General features: G+C 45.7%; 1 protein-coding gene across 2 annotated transcripts; it reads right to left on the bottom strand.

The window, feature by feature from the left end:
• Positions 1-7068: 7068 nt before the first annotated feature.
• On the bottom strand, positions 7069-15525 carry LOC132390068 (zinc finger protein 229-like). 2 transcript variants are annotated; one of them, XM_059962655.1, is made up of 2 exons: positions 15516-15525; positions 7069-10395 (listed from the first exon to the last, which is right to left on the bottom strand). In XM_059962655.1, exon 2 carries the CDS (start codon positions 9982-9984, stop codon positions 8929-8931), a length of 1056 nt encoding a protein of 351 aa, XP_059818638.1. In that variant the 5' UTR covers positions 9985-10395; positions 15516-15525; the 3' UTR covers positions 7069-8928. The 2 variants fall into 2 exon arrangements, with proteins under 2 accessions (XP_059818638.1, XP_059818639.1); XM_059962656.1 differs by lacking the exon at positions 15516-15525 and adding an exon at positions 14366-14510.
• Between the last annotated feature and the right edge of the window lie 4238 nt (positions 15526-19763).

Genomic DNA, 19763 nt, shown 5'->3' with positions numbered 1-19763 from the left:
AGAGTATTTTAAGAGTCTCTTAGATAGGTACACGGAGCTTAGGAAAATAGGTGGCTATGCGGTAGGGTAATTTTAAAGCAGTTTCTAGTGTAAGTTACATGGTCGGCGCAACATTGTGGGCCAAAGCGTCTGTAATGTGTTGTAGATTTCTATGATTCTCTGAAATTCAAGAGAAATCTCCTATCCCACGGAGCGGTGACTAGTTGTAACCTGTCATCTCAGGGAGAGTGAGAGAGGGGAACGGCAGGGGTAGATTTTAATATACTGATATGGAACAGAAACATGGGCAGGGACCAGATGGACAGAGTGGCCACTCTAGTGTACATTGTGAGTGTGTTAGAGACGATAAGAACCTAAGACACGGGATTTGATACAGAGCTGATTTATCTTTCACAGCTCCACAATATTAAACACCAGTCTAGTTTAAGTCTAACATCAGCAGAGCAGACTCCTCCAATGCTCAGTGACCAGGGTTCTGTCCTGGGTACGATGAGCAGGCGCAAGAACTGCAGAATCTGACAGTAACAGTCCCTCATGAACCTGCAGCTGCCTTCAGTCACCGTGATGGTTAAACATTTAACACGGAGCTGATTTGAACTTCCTCCCTGATGTGAAGTTGCTGGTGTTGCAGCAGCTGGGATGATTGAGTAAAACTCTTTGCTCACTCCGGACAGAAATGTGGCCTCTATTTATTGTGAACTCACCGGAGCGTCACAAGGTGGGTTAACTGAATGAGTCTCTTCACACACACGGAGCAGGTGAACGGCCGCTTCCCAGAGCGAAGCTGTTGGTGAATCTGCGATGGCCGACTGAATCCCTTCCAAAATGAGAGCCAGTGAATGACGTCACAGTGCTATAACGTCATGGCGATGTATCCAATCAGATCACGGACATGGACACGTGATCGGGCTCTCCTAGTCGCGAGTGGGGCGCTGTCTTCTCCAACATCTCCGCCTCCACATTCAAGGATCGGCGACATTCAAGCGCTGGTGAACTGACAGATACAGCGGAACTAACGAGCTGTTGTGTTTGTGAGTCCCAGCATGAAAGTCGTTCAGAGAGAAAAATCAAACTCCCACCCCAACCCCAGCTTAAAAAAAGAACGGCATCCCGATCATCAATCTACAAACCCCACCTCTCTGGACAAAAGGGTTATTTCAGGTTGGAGAGGGGTGTGGAGTTTTGAAATCAATTCCTTGTGGTGCCACCATCGTTAATTTAGCATGTCCGGATTGGTGGATCACACAGCACGGAAACAGGCCTTTGAGCACCCCCCCCCCCCCCCCCGCCAAAGGAAACAACCCTACCCCGCACAACAGCGGAGGAGCCGGTGTCACCAGGGTAGCTGAAATCTGGAACTCACTGCCCGAGGTGGCGGTGGAGGCAGGTCCCTTCACAACATTTACGAACAGGATGAGCATTGAAACTGCCGAGATACAGTCGGCTGTGAACCAAGTGCTGATAAATGGGACCAGTGTAGACAGTGAGTGGATGGTCAGAACAGGTATGGCCGGCCAAAGGCCTGTTTCCGTGCTGTGTGATCCGCCACTCCGCACATGCTAAATTAACGATGGTGGTACCGCGAGGCATTGATTTCAAAACTCAACACCCCTCTCCAACCTGAAATAAACCAGACTGCACCCCTTTCTTACGTCTGGGAATATCTGTTTCTGTCAAAGTAGCATAGAGATTGGTCACTTCTGCTAAACAACTGGCAACTGATGAAGTTCCTGTGTCTTCTTGCATTAATGTTGCTTCCTTGCAGCAAAACTAACCCTCTCACTGTGTCAGAATCAGTGATTAAATCAGACCCCAAACACTGTGCTTTCATCCCTGCACGTTATAACTGGAACCATCTCACTGAGGGTCTGATGGAGACATAGGATCACATCTCCCCTGCTTCTGACATTTCAAATACCCTCAGAATGGTTTTCTGATTCAGTCTGAAGGTTATGGTACATTCAGCTCGTCATCAGACCTGAAAAATCATGTCTTCCCACAGCTGGTTCCGCCTGTTGGTGTGTCCTCTTTCGTCCACCTCCAGGGAAGCTGCATCTCCACACAGACTCCTCACTTGAGAATACACACAGTGTATTCTGTTGACTAATACACCGTGTGTGGACCCCGCTGGCAATTCTGGTGTTGTGACCCGAATCGAGACAAACACCACGCTGCCCACTCCACCAACAACACGGCACAGCCGGACACATAACAGGGGACTTTACATCCCACAACACTGGATTCAGTGATGAAACCCGTCATTAATGTTGTTGTCCCACCGAAATAATAAGAAACGCCCATTTTGGTTCGTTTAAATACGGTGACGTCAGACACCCCCACTCGCCTGACGTCACACATGGACTCCCCATACCGGGATCTGCCCTCACGTGCGCGGTGTCTTACGTCACCCACGCGCTGCTGTGCTCGAGCTTTATCGGTTTAACGGCTGGGCTAATAATCACGTGACCAGCCCCTCCCCCCACAGCTGTCAACAGAGGATTCAGGAGCTACGCTATTTCTATTGGTGCTAAGCGATGTCAATCACTGTTTACAACCAGTCGCGAAGGCGGACAAGCCGAGTGGGCGTTACCCCGCCGAGTTCGTCTCCCGCTCGAGCGCCGACCGCCTCCTCAGAGCGGAGAAAACCTCAAAGTTAATGTCCGCTTTCTGATTTATTTCCATTTCCCTCCGAGGGAAGTTGGGGCGTTTGTGAAGCGTCTCCTGCGGCCGGAGTCTGATGTATCGCTGAGAGGCAGGAGGAGACCGCTCGGCCCGTCGGTTCGATGCCGGTTCCCCGGGGAGGGATTTTATTGAAAGGATGAAGATGGTGAGAGAGGGGGCGGACAGGATGTTTGTCCCGTTGGGGACAGGAGGGGCTCATCTGTGGAAATGTCTGAGCCCATGGTGGTGTCGAGCAGAGGGATTCACCACATTGGGGGCAAACACCGGCAGACTGTTGCCCTGCAAGCGGGACCAATGGTCCGGGCAGAGTGACAATTATTTGTGCTTTGTTGAGATTGTACCTGGAATTTGGTGTAAAATCCCGCTCCCCATACTAACACGGGTTATACAGAGCAAAGAACAAACTGCCGGAGGAACTCAGTGGGTCGGGCAGCATCTGTGGAGGGAAATGGACCGTCAACATTTCGGGCCGAGACCCTCCCTCTGGACTGAGAGTGGACGGGAAATAGTCAGAGAGAAGAGGTGAGGGGTGGGGATGGGGTAAGAGCTGGGGAGTGAGAGGTGGATCCAGGTGAGGGGGGAGGTGGGAAGGTGGAAATAGTGACAGGGGTGGGAGGTGAGTGATCGGGGCAACACGGGGCTGCAGAAGATGGAAATTAATTCTATAGAGGATTAACAAAGTGGTTAGAGAGTATTTATTATAGAGAGTGCAATGAAGATACACCAGACTGATCCCTGGGGTGGTGGGGTCATCATATGAAGAAAGATCAAATGTGATAACCCTTTCATTTAGAGAATCGAGGACTGAGAGGTGAACACACTGAAATGCACAACATCATTACCGGTTGAACCAGGGATCTCAGTCTCTGAAACAGGGATAGACTGTGCGGGACTGAAATGAGGGGAAATGTCTCCATTCCGAGGGTGGTGAATGTTTATAAATCCCCACCACAGAGGGCGGTGAAGACTCAGTGATCGTCCGCACGTAAAACAGAGGCCGGCAGATGTGTGGAGAACGGAGGGATCGAGGAAATGAGGATCGGGCAGAAACACGTGGCTGAGATGGGTGAGCAGCCGCCATCTTGCTGATGGTTAGAGGGGCTGAATTGCCTCCTGCTGTTTCTCACTTGATGTTTCAGTGTTCCTGTCCAGCAAGGCTCTGGAGGAATGTGAATAGAAGTTAGTGTTTAGAAACACAAAACTGATTTAAATGAAACGTGAACATTTCCTTTTTGCGTCTGAATTATGTTTTGGACCTGGATGGGAATTGAGCCGGTGACTCTGTGACCTGGACGTGGAGGGAAAAGGATCGGGGAAGATATGGTGTGGAAAAATAATCATGTATCTGGGGTAAATATGGAATAATCTGGGGAATGCGGTGGATGGGTCGGGCAGCATGTGAGGGGCGAGGAGCAGAGTCACCAGTTCAGGAGGGAGTCCCTCCACCCGTCACCTGATCCCGGTTCCTGTTCACGTTTTTCTGCAGATCTGCAGCATCTGCGGGTCACTGTTCTATGTGTCCGTGTAGCTTCACCTTTCACCCGTTCAGACAAGTCAGTGAGATCCGGATCTGTCACGTCCTCTCGTTGTGGGTGGACAGTGCTTTTATCTCTGTAATAGTTTCTGCATGTTTCATTCCACTGTTTTGAGGTGCTGAAGTGCTGCCAATGTTTCTGGGTGTCTGACCCGTTTATGTGAGAATTTAGCCTTTTGTATTTATCTGCGCTTCTCATAAATGTGTAAAGTTTAGTTCAGCTTCACTTCAGAATTTCCAAAGCAACACCCAGTCAGTCAAATTGCTCCACACAATTAAAATAGCTTATCACTTTTTTTCTCTATTTTTGTACTATATATATGTATATTCTTATTTTAAATCACAATTTTTCAAAACTATTGTTATGAATTAGGTTCTGCTGCTACCGCAGGGACAACAAATTTCATGACACATGCCGGTGCTATTAAACTTGATTCTGATATTGATCTGGGAGACCCACCACCGGTCACCTGATCCCAGTTACTGCAGATCGTAATGTGAGATTGAAGCATTTTCCATATATTTGCTTTCCACAGAAATTACAACAGTTCAGTTTCCTTCTGTGGTTCCAGAGCAGAAGCTCAGTCTGTCTAATATTTCCACACAATTAAACTGGGAAATTGGTTTATTATCATCATGTACTGAGCTACAGTGAAAATCTTGCCTGACATACCATCCAGACAGATGGATACATTTCAACTGTACACTGAGCTGATATACATCAAAATAATCACTGTAACAAAGCATTATGGCTGCAGAGAAAGTGCGGTGCAGATGGACATATGGTGCAGGGTCACGTCCAGTTACATTGTGAGGTTGAGTCCATTTTATCATTCATTTGGCTTATAACTGCAGACAGGAAGCCGTCCTTCAGCCTGGTGTTACGCACTTTAAGGCTTTTGTATCTCTTCCCAATGGGAGAGCAGGTTTGCAGCAAGAATGTCTGTGGTTGTGAGGATCTTTGAGTACATGGCCTGCTTTTCCGAGGCAGGGGAAGTGTAGGAAGAGTCCATGCAGGGGAGGCTTGTTTCTCTGATGTTCTCTGCAGTTCCTTGCAGTCCCTTGCAGTCATGGGCAGAGCAGTAGCCATATGAATGCGTGAAGTATCCACAAGAAGCTCAGAGACCTCGGCCTTCACCCTGCCTTGTGTCGCTGGATCCTGGACTTCCTGTCAGATCGCCAGCAGGTGGTAAGAGTGGGCTCCCTCTCCTCTGTCTCTCTGACCCTCAGCACACATACCCCACAGGGTTGTCTCTTTGGCCTTCTCCTTTACTCTCTGTGCACCCATGACTTGTGTTGCCACCCACAGCTCCAATCTGCTAATTAAATTTTGCTGACAGCAGTACATTGATTGGCCTAATCTGAAATACTGATAACAATCAATCAAATGCCTTCTGACAAGGCTCGGTCCAAACAAACTTTTCACCCTTCTTCAGGAGATTGGTCAGAGGAAGAGCGATAGCAGCAAAGTTCTTACGGTAATATCCATCCATTCCCAGAAACCTTCTAACCACCTGTGTTAGTTAACATCAGCCCGGTGTTTTATTAACATAATTCACATCATTAATTTGGGAGACTATTTCATACAGTCTATTGAATTTCACCTGAAGTGGATTCGTCAACATAAGGCAAGCACCTTATCCCCCACCTGGTATTTTCTTTCTCGAGCGCTGTTATCAAACCAACATTTTGTTTTGAGAAATCTTTAAGTTTTGTCTCGCTGGACTACAGGCTTGGTATAGTTTATTTTTGGACTTCAAAACACAGTCTAACAAGTTAACATGTACATCCCCATCAATCTACTGTACCTTTAACAAGATCAAAGGGCTCAAATGGAGTAAAGCCCAGTGATTCCTGTACTGACTCTCTTTCTGTGGACGAAAGCAAATATATTCCTTCATCCCAGTCTTTTCCATTTTCAACACAATATGTCTTAATCATTGCTTTGAGGGTAGAATGAAATCTTTCTAAAGCCCCTTCTGGTTCCGGATGGTATGCAAATGATGCAATCTGTTTTGCTTCCAATTCATAAACTACCTGCTTGAATAATGCAGATATACAATTACATCCTTGATCAGACTGTATTTCTTTAGACAAATCGAATAAAGTGAAAATCTTGGTAAGAGCCTTCACCACAGTTTTAGCTTTAATATTTCTGAGAGGCATTGCCTCTGGGAATCTGGATGTAGTACACATAATAGTTAGCAGATACTGATGGCCAGCTTTAGTCTTTGGCAATGGGCCAACACAATCCACTATAACTTTGGAAAAGGGTTCACCGAATGCAGGTACAGGCCACTGGGGTGAGCTCATTAGGTTTACCCACAACTTGACAAGTGCCTTTTGGAAACTCTTATTCAGGGTAAACATAACTTCATGAGTTAAAGCAAACTGATCTGCTAATCCAGCAGATTCCTGCGGAGTGGCAGCATCATTTCCATCTAAATACATCTTTATGTCATCAGGGACGCACCTTCGGAATTCTTCAATTAAAACCAACTCTCTCAAGCTGTTAAAATCATCATTTACATGTTCAGATGTGGACCAGTAGTCAATAGACACAAATTTCTCATAAGCAAATTCCGTATATCTGGTTCACAGATTTCTTTAAATTTCTAAACTTTTGCCTGTCTGCTTCTGGGACCAACCCGTAAGCTTTGAGCACAGCCTGTTTCACTATGTCATAATATGTGGTCATAATACGTGGCCATGTGGTTAAGGTGTTGAACTCGCGATCTGAAGGTCATGAGTTCGAGCCTCAGCCGAGGCAGCGTGTGTGTCCTTGAGCAAAGCACTGAACCACACACTGCTCCTGCACATTTATAGCCCAGTGGCGATGACTGGGGCAGCATAAATAAGTAAATAAGCAGCTGCTTCAGCAACTGTCAAAGCAGAATAGGCTTGCTAAGCCTTCCCCTTAATTACACTTTGTAAGAGAACTTTTCTTTCTGCTTTTCTGCCTCTCCAGCCTGAAACTGCCTCTGCCTTTCCGGAGCCTCCATCTTTAATTGTTCTAACTTCTACGGGAGCTCAAGCTCATGAGGTTTACTTTCAGGAAACTCCAACTCCTCCACTTTAAACACACCCTCAGATACATAATGTTCAGCTATTATCGTCTGCAGCTGTGCCCTCCTCATTGTCAATTTCACCTGAGCGATTATTAACATTTTAGCAATACTCAACAACTCAATCCTTCTGGTGTCCTCTAATGCCGGAGAGGTTCCAGATATCTATCAACATCCATTGCTGCTGATTTTCCACACACAAATAAATCAAAAGGGATTTCCCCAATGAAATCGATATTAAATCAATCCTTAAATTTGTTCCTATCCCAGACACAGGCCCCATTTTGTTACAAACCGTAACGCTTTAGAAACGAACCAGCAGCAACAGACTACTCCCAGTGGCCACACATTTCATTTCCACGTCCCATTCCCATTCTGATATGTCTATCCATGGCCTCCTCTACTGTCAAAATTAATCCAAACTCAGGTTGGAGGAACGACACCTTATAGACTGGCTGGGTAGCCTGATGGAATGAACATTGACTTTTCTAACTTCCGTTAATGCCCCTCTTCCACTTCTTGCCCCATCACTGACATATTTAATTGTTTGCCTGTTTTCCATGTCTCTCTGGTGCTTCCCCCCACCTTTCTTTCTCCCGAGGCCTCCTGTCCAATGGTCCTCTCCCATCTCCAGCTCTGTATCATGTTCGCCCATCACCTTTCCAGCTCTTAGCTTCATCCCACCACCTCTGGTCTTCTCCTATCATTTCGTATTTCACCCTCCCCCCACTACCTTCATATCACTTAGTATCTTTCCTTTCAGTTAGTCCTGACGAAGGGTCTCAGCCTGAAACATCAACAGTTCTTCTTATAGATACTGCCTGGCCTGCTGTGTTCCACCAGCATTTTGTGTGTGTTGTTTGAATTTCCAGCATCTGCAGATTTCCTCGAGAGTGTTGTGTGTATAAATGTGTATAAATGTGTATAACTAAAACTCCCAAACTATTGAGCTCGGGGGAAACAAGACTTGGAGTCTTGAGATGGTAAAGTATGAAAGTTCAGTTCAACTACATAATAGGTGATGAGAGAGAGATATTTGTAATCCAGGGTAAATGTTGAGAGAAGGCAATTATGTCATATTCCACAGTTTTCATGGTGGTAAAATGAGACCAACAGTCACTGTAGATTTTATCTGTCATCCTTCCAAATCCACATACTAATTATCACCCGAAGTGACTTGTCATAAGGGGTATCGTCTTAATGAATTACCACACCACAGCCAGGCAATGGTTAACACATAAGTAGTCTCCACAGGATACCCCAAATCAGATCCACTCCTATGGATCAAATGAGGTGACAGCCACACATTCGATGTAAGGTGAATCCACCCTTGTGGGCAAAGGAAAGTTCCAAACAGTGACCCTTGGCCACTAGTTCCCTGGTTTCAATCCTTCCATTTTTCCTCCTTCGTCTCCGTCTGACTCTGAGTGTCTGTGTCCTCGGTTAAAACTAAACAAGCTGCACACGATGTAAACAAGCTGCAAGTCAGACTGATTTGCCTTCTTAATCTCTCTCTCTCTCTCTCTCTCTTAAAATGACAGTCCACAGCAAACAAAACCTAGGGATTCATAACAATGGCCACTCCCCATTGTGAGCTGACAGGTGTGCCAGTAGGTGGAATGACTGAGTGAATCCTTTCCCACATTCTCAGTGGGTGAACGGCCTCTCCCCAGTGTGAACTCGCTGATGACTCTGTAGTGTGAATGACCGAGTGAATCCCTTCCCACAGACTGAGCAGGTGAATGGCTTCTCCCCAGTGTGAACTCGCTGATGTCTCTGTAGGGTGAATGACCGAGTGAATCCCTTCCCACAGACTGAGCAGGCGAACGGCTTCTCCCCACTGTGAACTCGCTGGTGACTCCGTAGGTGGGATGAACGAGTGAATCCCTTCCCACAGACTGAGCAGGTGAACGGCTTCTCCCCAGTGTGAACTCGCTGATGTACCAGTAGGGTAGATGACAGAGTGAATCCCTTCCCACAGACTGAGCAGTTGAACGGCTTCTCCCCAGTGTGAACTCGCTGATGTACCAGTAGGGTAGATGACAGAGTGAATCCCTTCCCACAGACTGAGCAGGTGAACGGCTTCTCCCCAGTGTGAACTCGCTGATGTACCAGTAGGTCGGATGACTGAGTGAATCCCTTCCCACAGACTGAGCAGGTGAATGGCCTCTCCCCAGTGTGAACTCGCTGATGACTCTGTAGGTGGAATGGCCGAGTGAATCCCTTCCCACAGACTGAGCAGGTGAACGGCCTCTCCCCAGTATGAACTCGTTGGTGACTCCGTAGGTGGGATGACTGAGTGAATCCCTTCCCACAGACTGAGCAGGTGAACGGCTTCTCTCCAGTGTGAATTCGCTGATGACTCTGTAGGGTGGATGGATCAGTGAATCCCTTCCCACATTCTGAGCAGGTGAACGGTCTCTCTCCAGAGTGAACTCGCTGATGACTCTGCAGGGTGGAAGAGTCAGCGTATCCCTTCCCACAGACTGTGCAGGTGAACGGCTTCTCCCCAGTGTGAACTCGCTGATGTCTCTGTAGTTGGGATGACTGATTAAATCCCTTCCCACATTCCGAGCAGGTGAACGGCTTCTCCCCAGTGTGAACTCGCTGATGTACCAGTAGGGTAGATGACTGTGTAAATCCTTTCCCACAGACTGAGCAGGTGAACGGTTTCTCCCCAGTGTGAACTCGCTGGTGAGCCATTAGGTCAGATGACTGAGTGAATCCTTTCCCAGAAATTCAGCAGATGACCAGCCTCTGCCCAGTGTGGTGTGAACTGACTGGTGTGTCCACAGGTGGGATGACCGACTGAACCCCTTCTCACACAGAGAACAGTTGAATGGCCTTGCCCAGTGTGAACTTGCTGATGTACCTTCAATTGTGATAACCGAGTGAATCCATTCCCACTGACTGAGCAGGTGAAAGGCCTTTCTCCTGTGTAAAATGACGGGTTGCCAGTTGGTCAAATGACCGAGTGAATCTCTCCCCACAGTCTGAGCAGGAAGGATGATCGATTGAATCCCTCGCTCCACTTCTTAAATATCTAGACAGAGACAGCAAAACTGTTGTGCTGTGTTTGAGCTTCCTGGAGACAAATTCCTTCTCATTTTTAACCTGTAAAAAGATTTACAAAATCCATCAATGGGTGTAGGACAACATTTCTGATGAGATTACATGAGTTGCCAAGGTTTGATCTGGTATCACACTGTTACAGTGAGGTTCTACCCAAGTTGGACAGAGATATCAACTTCTAACTGGGCAGAGTGCTGGTATCTGGAATGACCATCAATTCTCTGATGCTCTTCCTGTCTCTATAAGAATGGGGCATTCCTGCCGTCTCCAATCTGTGACCTGGCTCAGTCTGACTCTCTCCATTGGTATTATTCCCTGTTCCTGCTGAGCTGCATGGGTGCCTGGCCCCACAGTAACTGAAACACTCTCACACAAATAGTATTTCTTGACGTGCAGTTGGGATCTTCTTTTATGTATTATTAACTTAAAGTGCCACAGTTTTAACGCCATATAAAAAATTCCTGCTGAGATGACTGGTTAGTCCACACAGCTGTTAAAAGTACTTAAGAGTGAATTTTTGTATTATTTCAGATTGTTGTCACAATCATAGAAAATTTCAACACAGAAACAGGCCCTTTGGGCCATCTAGTTTGTGCTGAACTATTTAAACAGCCCACTCCCACACTTCTGCCATCCAGGTACCAAACAAACCTCTTAAATGTTGAAATCGAGCTCGCATGCACCACTTGTGCTGGCTGCTCATTCCACAGCCGGATGACCATCTGTGTGAAGAAGTTTCCCCTCATGTTCCCCTTAACATTTCACCTTTCACCCTTAACCCATGGCCTCTGGTTGTCGTCCCACCCAATCTTTGTGGAAAAAGCCAGCTTGCATTAACAGTATCTGTGCCTCCATATCACAATCAAATCTCCCCTCAATCATCTGCATTCCAAGGAATAAAGTCCTGATTTGTTCAATCTTTCCTTATAACCCAAGTCCTCCAGACATGGCAACATCCTTGTGAATTTTCTCTGAAATATCTTAACTTCGTTTACATCTTTCCTGTAGGTAGGTGACCAAAACTGCACACAATACTCCAAATTAGGCCTCACAAATGTCTTCTAGAAGTCAACATAACATCCATCTATTGTTATCAGTACTTTGGTTCATGAAGGGCAATGGGCTGAAATCATTCTTTCCATCCCTATCTACCTGTGATACCACTTTCAGTGAATTAAGGACTTGTATTCCCAGGTCCCTTTCTTCCACAACACTCCTCCGTGCCCGACCAGTCAATGTGAAAGACCTCCCTTGGTAGGTCATACCAAAGTGCAAAAACTCACACTGGTCTGCATTAAATTCCATTTTCCATTTCTCAAACCATTTTCCCACCTGGCCCAGATCACACTGCAAGCCATGATAGTCTTCTCGCAGTCCGCTAAACCCCCAGTTTTGTTGTCATACACAAATTTGCTGATCCAGTTAACCACACTATCACCCAGATTACTGATATAGATGACAAACAACAACAGATCCAGCACTGATCCCTGTGGCAACCACTAGTCACAGGCCTCCAGTCAGAGAGGCAACCATCTGCTACCACACTCTGGCTTCTCCCAAGGACAGTGTCTCATCCAATTTACTGTCTCGTCTTGAATGCTGAGTGACTGAACCTTCTTGACCAACCTCCCATATGAGACTTTGTCAAAGTGCCTTGCTAAAGTCCATGTAGACAACATCCACTGCCTTGCCTTCATCCACTTCCCTGATAACTTCCTCGAGAGACTCTATAAGATTGGATAGAGCCATGCTGTCTATCCTTTACCAGTCCACACCTATCCAAATACTTACAGTATATACTTGGTTCCTACACACACATTCCAATAACTTTCCCAGATCTGATGTCAAGCCCACCAACGTATAATTTCCTAGTTCATTTTTACAGCCTTTCTTGAACAACAGAACAACATTGTCTGTCCTCCAATCCTCCAGTACCTCACCTGTCACTAAGGAAGATTTAAATATCTGTGCTAAGGCCCCGATAACTTCTGCACTTGTCTTCCGCAGGGTCCTAGTGAACAACTTGTCAGGCCCTGGGGATTGATCCACACTAATTTGCCTCAAACCCCTCCACCTCTGTAATCTGTACAGGGTCCATGAAGTTGATGCGGCTTTGCCTCAGTTCTATAGACTCGGTGTTCATCTCTTGGGTAAATATGGATGCAAAAAAAAATCTCCCCAAGTCTATGCTATCCTTCATATGGATTAGCATTCTGATGTTCCAGAGAAATAATTTTTTTCCCTTGCAATCTTTTTGCTCTCAACATCTGCAGAATCCCTGAGGATTCTCCTTCACCTTGTCTGCTGGGGCAACCTCATGCCTTCTTTTATTTTTTTCATGAGTGTTCACTTGAATTTCCTGTATTTCATAACTACCCCATTTGTTCCTATCTGCCTGTACCTGGTATGCACCTCGTTTTTATTGATCTGGGAGAGGAAAGCCAAAGGGGTGATAGATCTGCATGGTGGGAGGTGGGGGTAAGGAGGGTTAAACTAAAGTTGCAGGGGGAATGGGAGCCTGAATAACAGAACAGATTGTGGAGAGGTTGTGGAGACAGATGTTGTTCAGGCCTCAGGCAAAGTCAGGAATGAAAAAGTTGAGCATGGTGCAGTGAATATGCTGGGCCCTGTATATTTCAATAGAAGGAGCAGCGTAGGAAAGGTGGATGTGTTCAGGGCATGATCAACACCTGGAATCAACACTAGGACCTGGCAACTGTGGACTGGGACAGGCTGCTTTATGGCAAAGGTGTGCTTGCTAAATGGGAGGCCTTCAAAGCGAAAATTTGAAAGTACAAAGCAGGTATGTCAGAATAAAAGGTAAAGATAGAAACTGTAGGGAAACTCGGATTGCAAGAGATATTCAGACCCTGGTAAAGCGCAAAATGGAATTGCATAACAGGGATAGGCAGTCAGTTTCTTATGGAGTATAAGAAATGCAAGAGAACACATAAGAAATCAATCAGGATGGCTAAAAGATGGCATGAGGTTGCTGTCACAGAAAAGGTGAAGGATAATCCTCAGGGATTCTAGTGATAGATTAAGAGCAAAAGGATTGCAAGGCACAAAGTTGGTCCTCTGGAAGACCGGAATGGCAATCCATGTGTGGAAACAAAGCAGATGGGGGAGACATAAAATATTTTTCAAACTCAATTTACTCAGGAGATGGACAAAGGGTCTATGGGATTGTGGAAACATGACATTAACCATTTCAACCCTGGGTAAAAAACACTCCTCTGGCCACTCACACGCTCAATACCCCTCATCATTTTATACACCAAAAAGTGTCTCTAAATATAAACAAGGAAATTCTACATTGCACAATCTACTTTCCACGATTCAGTACATTTACATGGCCAGGTGTGTAAAAAGGGCCCAACGAATATCAGGGAGCAACAGGCCCAATTCACCACAACCACAAACTGCTCCTGCTGCTACCATCCAAGAAACGGTACCACAGCCAAAGGAGCAACAGTCCCCGGGACATCATCTTCCACCAGGCCATCAGACTGATTAATTCACACTGATACATTTGAATTTTAATGTTATATTGACTGTCCAATGCACAATCTAGCTATTATAAATTACTATAAATTACACATTGCACATTTAGATGGAGATGTAAGGTAAATATTTCTACTCCTCATGTTTATGAAGTATGTATCTAATAAAGTCAATTCAATTCACCCTCTCCACTATCTGTTCTGTCATTCTGGCTCCCATTCCCCCTACAACTTATTTTAACCACATCACCCCCTCCCCTGCTCACTACTACTAGCAAGCCTTACCACTAGGATATTCGTCCCCTCTTGTTCTGTTCCTATAACTAACGAATCCCCTATCAGCCTTTTGACTTTCCTCTGCCAGGTAATTCCCCCCAACAGCTTCTAAAGTGCTCCACCTGTTGTTGTGGGGGATGGCCACTAGAGTACTCTGCGATGCCTATTTAACCTCATTCCCCTTCCTGACTCTCACCCAGTTTCCTGTGTCCTGCACCTTGGGTGTAACTCACCTCTCTTCGTGTCATATCTATCACCTCCTCCAACTGCTGGATGACCTGGAATTCACCCATTTCAAGTTGCAGCTCATTGACGTGCAGGGTTACAAGCTGCACATCTTGTAGGTGAGGGCATCAGGGACACTGGAGGTCTCCCCTCCTTCCCTCCACTACCCCTCTAATTTGTAGTAATCTCCCCTCTAATTTGTAATAACCAGTGTGCAGATATATCTTGCACAGTGCATTTTTTACCCAGTGACAAGATGTGCACAGTGAATTTTATATAGAGAGGTATTCATTTTCACAGCTGGCGAATCACTGTCAATAGGAACTTTGATCTCCTCTGGGTTTGATCGAGATCATCTGCACTCTCACACGACCGATATAGCAGGCCTGTAACAGGAAATGGAGGATTTTCTCACCAAAGCTTTTGCACATTGTCCATATGCGATTTCCTTGCTAAATTACGCTTTAAAAAGTCAGATTTCCAAATATCACTCCACTTCTTCCCATTTGCAAATACTCCAGTAACTTTTCAATCACCAAAATGCAAACAGGCATCACTAGTTTCTGTATTCTACATAAATATTCCCCCTGAACCCTCCCCCAATGACTGACGGTGGTGAACTCAGTGAATGAAATCCCAATGAATATGAAGGGAAGGGCAGTAGTCTGTCTCACTGGAGTCTGGCACATTTGTGATGTGAAAGCTACTTGTTGCCCAGGGCAAAGGTGTTTGATGTCATTACGTACCCAGCGAGAATGGGACAAAACATGTTCTCACCGGTAGAAAAGTCCAGAGCAAGAGGAGGTAGAGGAAGCAACACACACAAAATACTGGAGGAGTTCAGCAGGCCAAGTAGCATCTACGGAAAAGTGTCCTAATGCCGATTTTCTCAACTGGTGACGTAAAAGATTTTGTTCCCTTTCTCCGAGTTCCTAATCCTTGCATTTAGATAGCTGGAGCTCAGCTCTGTCTGAGAGATCCATCGGTTCCCATTCCCTCATCAACCGGAAGCTCCCCGGGGCCCGTGTACGGATCGTGGGGCAGAGAGAGAGGGAAGAGGGCAGGACTGTCCCGGGTTTGCTGGTCACGGTGTCCGAAATTCAGAGGAATTATCTCGAAGTCGGTGTTTAAGATAAAAACACGGAGAATCGCTCTTACCCGCGCCCGGCATTTTCAAAGGCTTCTGTGTACTGCGCGCATGCGTGAAACTCAGGGACGGCCTCAGCCTGACGCCTGCGCTCCAGCGTCGCCGAAATTCTTAACGCATGGCCATATGGGTAATCACGGTGCCATTAAACATTTCTGCAAGCACCGGTTCAATGTCCATATCTCATTTTTTTTATGGGTATAGAAAAAATCTGCAGCTGTTTTAACGCAGAAAGCGGCTCCCATAAGCAATATACTCAATATCAACGTGTATCTAATGCCAAAGTAAAATGCAGATATAAAACACAGGAGATTCTGCAGTTGCTGGAAATACAGAGACGCACACACACAAAACAATTCAGAGAGCAACTAAGCAGCGGAGTACACAGGCCAGGGATGCGGAAGGGGCTCTGCCTAAAAGTTTTTTATTTATTCCTCTCCAAAATTTCTGCCTGATCTGTTGATTTCCACCTGTGTTTTGCAGAAATTAACCACCTTATTTTTTTCGACCAACCAGTTTCCAAATGCTTCTAATCTTTCACTTTTAACCACATCCTGCTGGTCTTATTCGTCCTCCTCCTCTGGACCCCATTTCTCTCTGGAGCCCCTGAATCAAGCTGGCAACTCTTTTGTTTCTGACTCTGCACCATCGAAGATTCACTCGCTAGTCTGCTGTCAAACTTCAGAGGTGCATTGTGTTACGAGACCGTTTACTGTGAGTGTCGCTTTAAGTGGCTGAGTGAGGCGGGGCTGTGACGTCAGACACAAGCTGCAGGAGCAGGAGCGGGAGAGGGAGACAAGCTGTTGGAACTTCAGCGTGTGCCTGCTATAGGCTGCAACTCTTCCATGCCCAAAAGGTACGGTTGATCTGATCATCGGCACGCAGTGCACAACGGATGTGTGACTGTCACTTCGTATCATCCATATGTGTGGATTTGCTGGAGTATCCGGTGGTATCACTTTTGTTGACCCATACGTGGAATCGGGGTGTTCTGTGGTAATCACTTGAAGACGATATTCCTGTCACTGTCACCTGGTGATATTTCTAATCTTCGGCGACTGTTATTTCGTTTACCCAGCGTGGAATGTGTGTGGAATTCTTCGTAATGGCCTTCTCTCTACATTTTCGTGTGGATTTATAAATCTCTCCTCTCACTCACTTATTCCGTGGATTACTGAACTTTTCCACTTTACCATCTGAAGACTTTAAGCATTGTTTCTCAAGCTTGATAGTTTGGGAGCTATATATATATATATATATATACGCATAACACTGTTAACTTCTGTTTATTTCTTTATAAAATCTTTTATATTTGGAGTAGATACTGTTACGCACCCCGTGACGGGTCAAAGAACCAGCAGAAATAGAAAACACCGTGAACACCGTGGAGCCTGGTATTGCTGTAAACTAATGCTGTTTATTAGTAACTACGCAATACAGCAATATAAATGCAGATATATCAATCAGGTTAGCAATGATTATATGTGTGTGTGTGTGTGTGTGTGTGTGTGTGTGTGTGTGTGTGTGAATAGGAAAGCCAAGCGTCTTCACGCCTCGGGGTGAATGGAGACCGTCTGACGGTGATAAGTGAAGTTCGGTTCAGTTCGTGGGATTGAGTCGAGTAGTGATGGAGAGAGAGAGAAGGAGAGGTTTGTGTCTTCAGGTAAGCTGACGCCGTCGATAGTCCCGTCGTCCTCCGAAATCCTTTGGATGTCACCGACTGTGACACTACAAACGGGACCGTTCTTCTGTGGTGGAGTTATTAACCCAGGCGAGGGATGGACACACGAATAATTCCCCACCGGTCACAGTCTTTTCACACTGCGAGAGCCACTGATCGATGCTCCGGATCGATCTTCCAAAGCCCAACTTTTTCTGTGGACACAACAAAGCTCATTCAGTGTCCAAAACCATGTGTCTGGAGGTCTATCAGCGGACCTCCTACTTATCTCATCGTGCTGAGCCCCAGCTGTCCATCAAACAGTTCCTCCCTTCTCTCTCTGTAAGAACACAGAAGCTGACAGTGTCCTTGTAAAAGTGTAAACAAGCTTGCAGAGAAACCATAACACCATCTCTCTCTCTCTCTCTCTCTCTCTCTCTCTCTCTCTCTCTCGCCAATGATTACAATACAACAACCATAACTACATCAGCACTCATGAACTGAACTGAACTGAACTATATACTTTTCTATGACAATTCATTTACCCCTAGACATCGATAGAGCTTCTTTATTATTGCTTGTTATTATTCCTACACTTTTAGGTTTATTACAGCTAACTTGTTTTATATGTATATTCGCATTATTGATATGGTTTTGCTTATTTTTATTAATAAACACCTTTAGTTTGGTACCACCAGACTCCAACAGATTCTTCTTTCTCTGCTGTTTAAATACCCAGTTACGGGGTACGTAACAAATCTCCTATCTCATAGAGTGGTGACCAGTTGCAACCTGTCATGTCAGGGAGAGCAAGAGGGGAACGGCAGGGATATATTTTTATATACTGATATGGAACAGAAACATGGGCAGGGATAAGATGGGCCGAGTGGCCTCTCCAGTGAGACACGGGATTTGATACAAACTGATTTATCTTTCACAGATCCACAATATTAAACATCAGTCTAGTTTAAGGCTAACATCAGCAGAACAGACTCCTCCAATGCTCAGTGACCAGGGTTCAGTCCTGGGAGCGATGAGCAGCCGCAAGAACTGCAGAATCTGACAGTAACAGTCCCTCATGAACCCGCAGCTGCCTTCAGTCACCGTGATGGTTAAACATTTAACACGGAGCTGATTTGAACTTCCTCCCTGATGTGAAGTTGCTGGTGTTGCAGCAGCTGGGATGATTGAGTAAAACTCTTTGCTCACTCCGGACAGAAATGTGGCCTCTATTTATTGTGAACTCACTGGAGCATCACAAGGTGGATGAACTGAATGAGTCTCTTCGCACACACGGAGCAGGTGAACGGCCGCTTCCCAGTGAGAAGCTGTAGATCTCGGGCTTCGGTCTTGGCCCGAAACGTTGACTGCTCATTTACACTGATGCTGCCCGACCTGCTGAGTTCCTCCAGCGTCTTGTACGTGTTGCTTTGACCACAGCATCTGCAGTGTACTTTGTGTTCAAGCGCTGGTGAACTGACAGATAGAGCGGAACTAACGTGCTGTTCTGTTCGAGATTCCCATACACAAATCCTTTTAATTTTCTACACTGTTAAAAGTTTACAAAGCACGTCAGTGGGTGAAGGACAACATTTCAACTCAGGTAATTTTAGTCTCCATGGTGCCTGTGCTGTCTTTACGACAGTTATTTAGTTTATAATATTTTCGCTTAGTAATTCATTCAATAGTATTTTCTAGTTAGAATTAGGAGTGTTTAAAGTATATTCATTGCATGTAAAATATATCGGCATGCGATGACGTCACATCCGGTTTCGCCGCGTCTTGTGGGAAAACACCGGTTTGAAATTAGCGCGAGGGTGGGGGCTTTCCACGAGGCTCACCTGAGCAGAAGCAGTTTTGCAGGCATGAGAAATCACAGTGAGAGCAACGCTGTAAGTTAATAGATAATCGATATATTGAACTAAGATGTTAATGCCGATCCTGTTAGAAGTAACGACGGTAGATAATGTTTATGCTTTTGTTAGTTAAAGAGTCGCGGATAGTTTGCATGGAAGTGTATTTAAAGTAGTCAATGGAGCAGGTAAACTCTCCCTGTATACTGCACCTTAGTGTAATGTAGTTATAGTCATCTTTGCAAGTATTTACACTTGAAATGTGATATTAAGGAAGGAACAAATACTGTATCAATCTTGTATTGTTTTATCAACAGTTTTCACCATATGTTAATGTGAAGAGTGAACAGTAAATGGTTAGTCTTACTGCGATCTGGTTTGCATTGGCTGTGGTTTATCCGGACGTTAAATTCGACGTTATCACTTACACGCGAAGGAGAACGTTACAGTGAAAAAGCGGCATTATCAGGTGTTTCAAGTGCTGCAATGTCAGCTCAATCCAGCATCAAGTCGACGCCGCCCAGCGACAAGGGCGGTAAACCGACATCAAGTAAGCCCACCCGGGCGTTATCAGGTGTTCCAAGTGCTGCAATGTCAGCTCGATCCGGGATCAAGTCGATGGCGCCCAGCGACAAGGGCAGTAGAACGACATCAAGTAAGTCCACACAGGCAAGAGCCAAGGCAGAAGCCGCCAAGGTGCGACTGCATTACGCCAAACAAGAAGCAGTTTTGAAAATGAAACTGGC

This window comes from Hypanus sabinus, unplaced genomic scaffold (genome assembly GCF_030144855.1).
Source record: "Hypanus sabinus isolate sHypSab1 unplaced genomic scaffold, sHypSab1.hap1 scaffold_757, whole genome shotgun sequence".
NCBI lineage: Eukaryota > Metazoa > Chordata > Chondrichthyes > Myliobatiformes > Dasyatidae > Hypanus > Hypanus sabinus.
The sequence above is the reverse complement of the archived record's forward strand: the minus strand, read 5'-3'. Positions and strand labels throughout refer to the sequence as shown.

What these genes read in the sequence shown, in the direction of transcription:
- LOC132390068 (XM_059962655.1), bottom strand. Translation starts at nt 9,984, where the DNA reads ATGGCTCACCAGCGAGTTCACACTGGGGAGAAACCGTTCACCTGCTCA.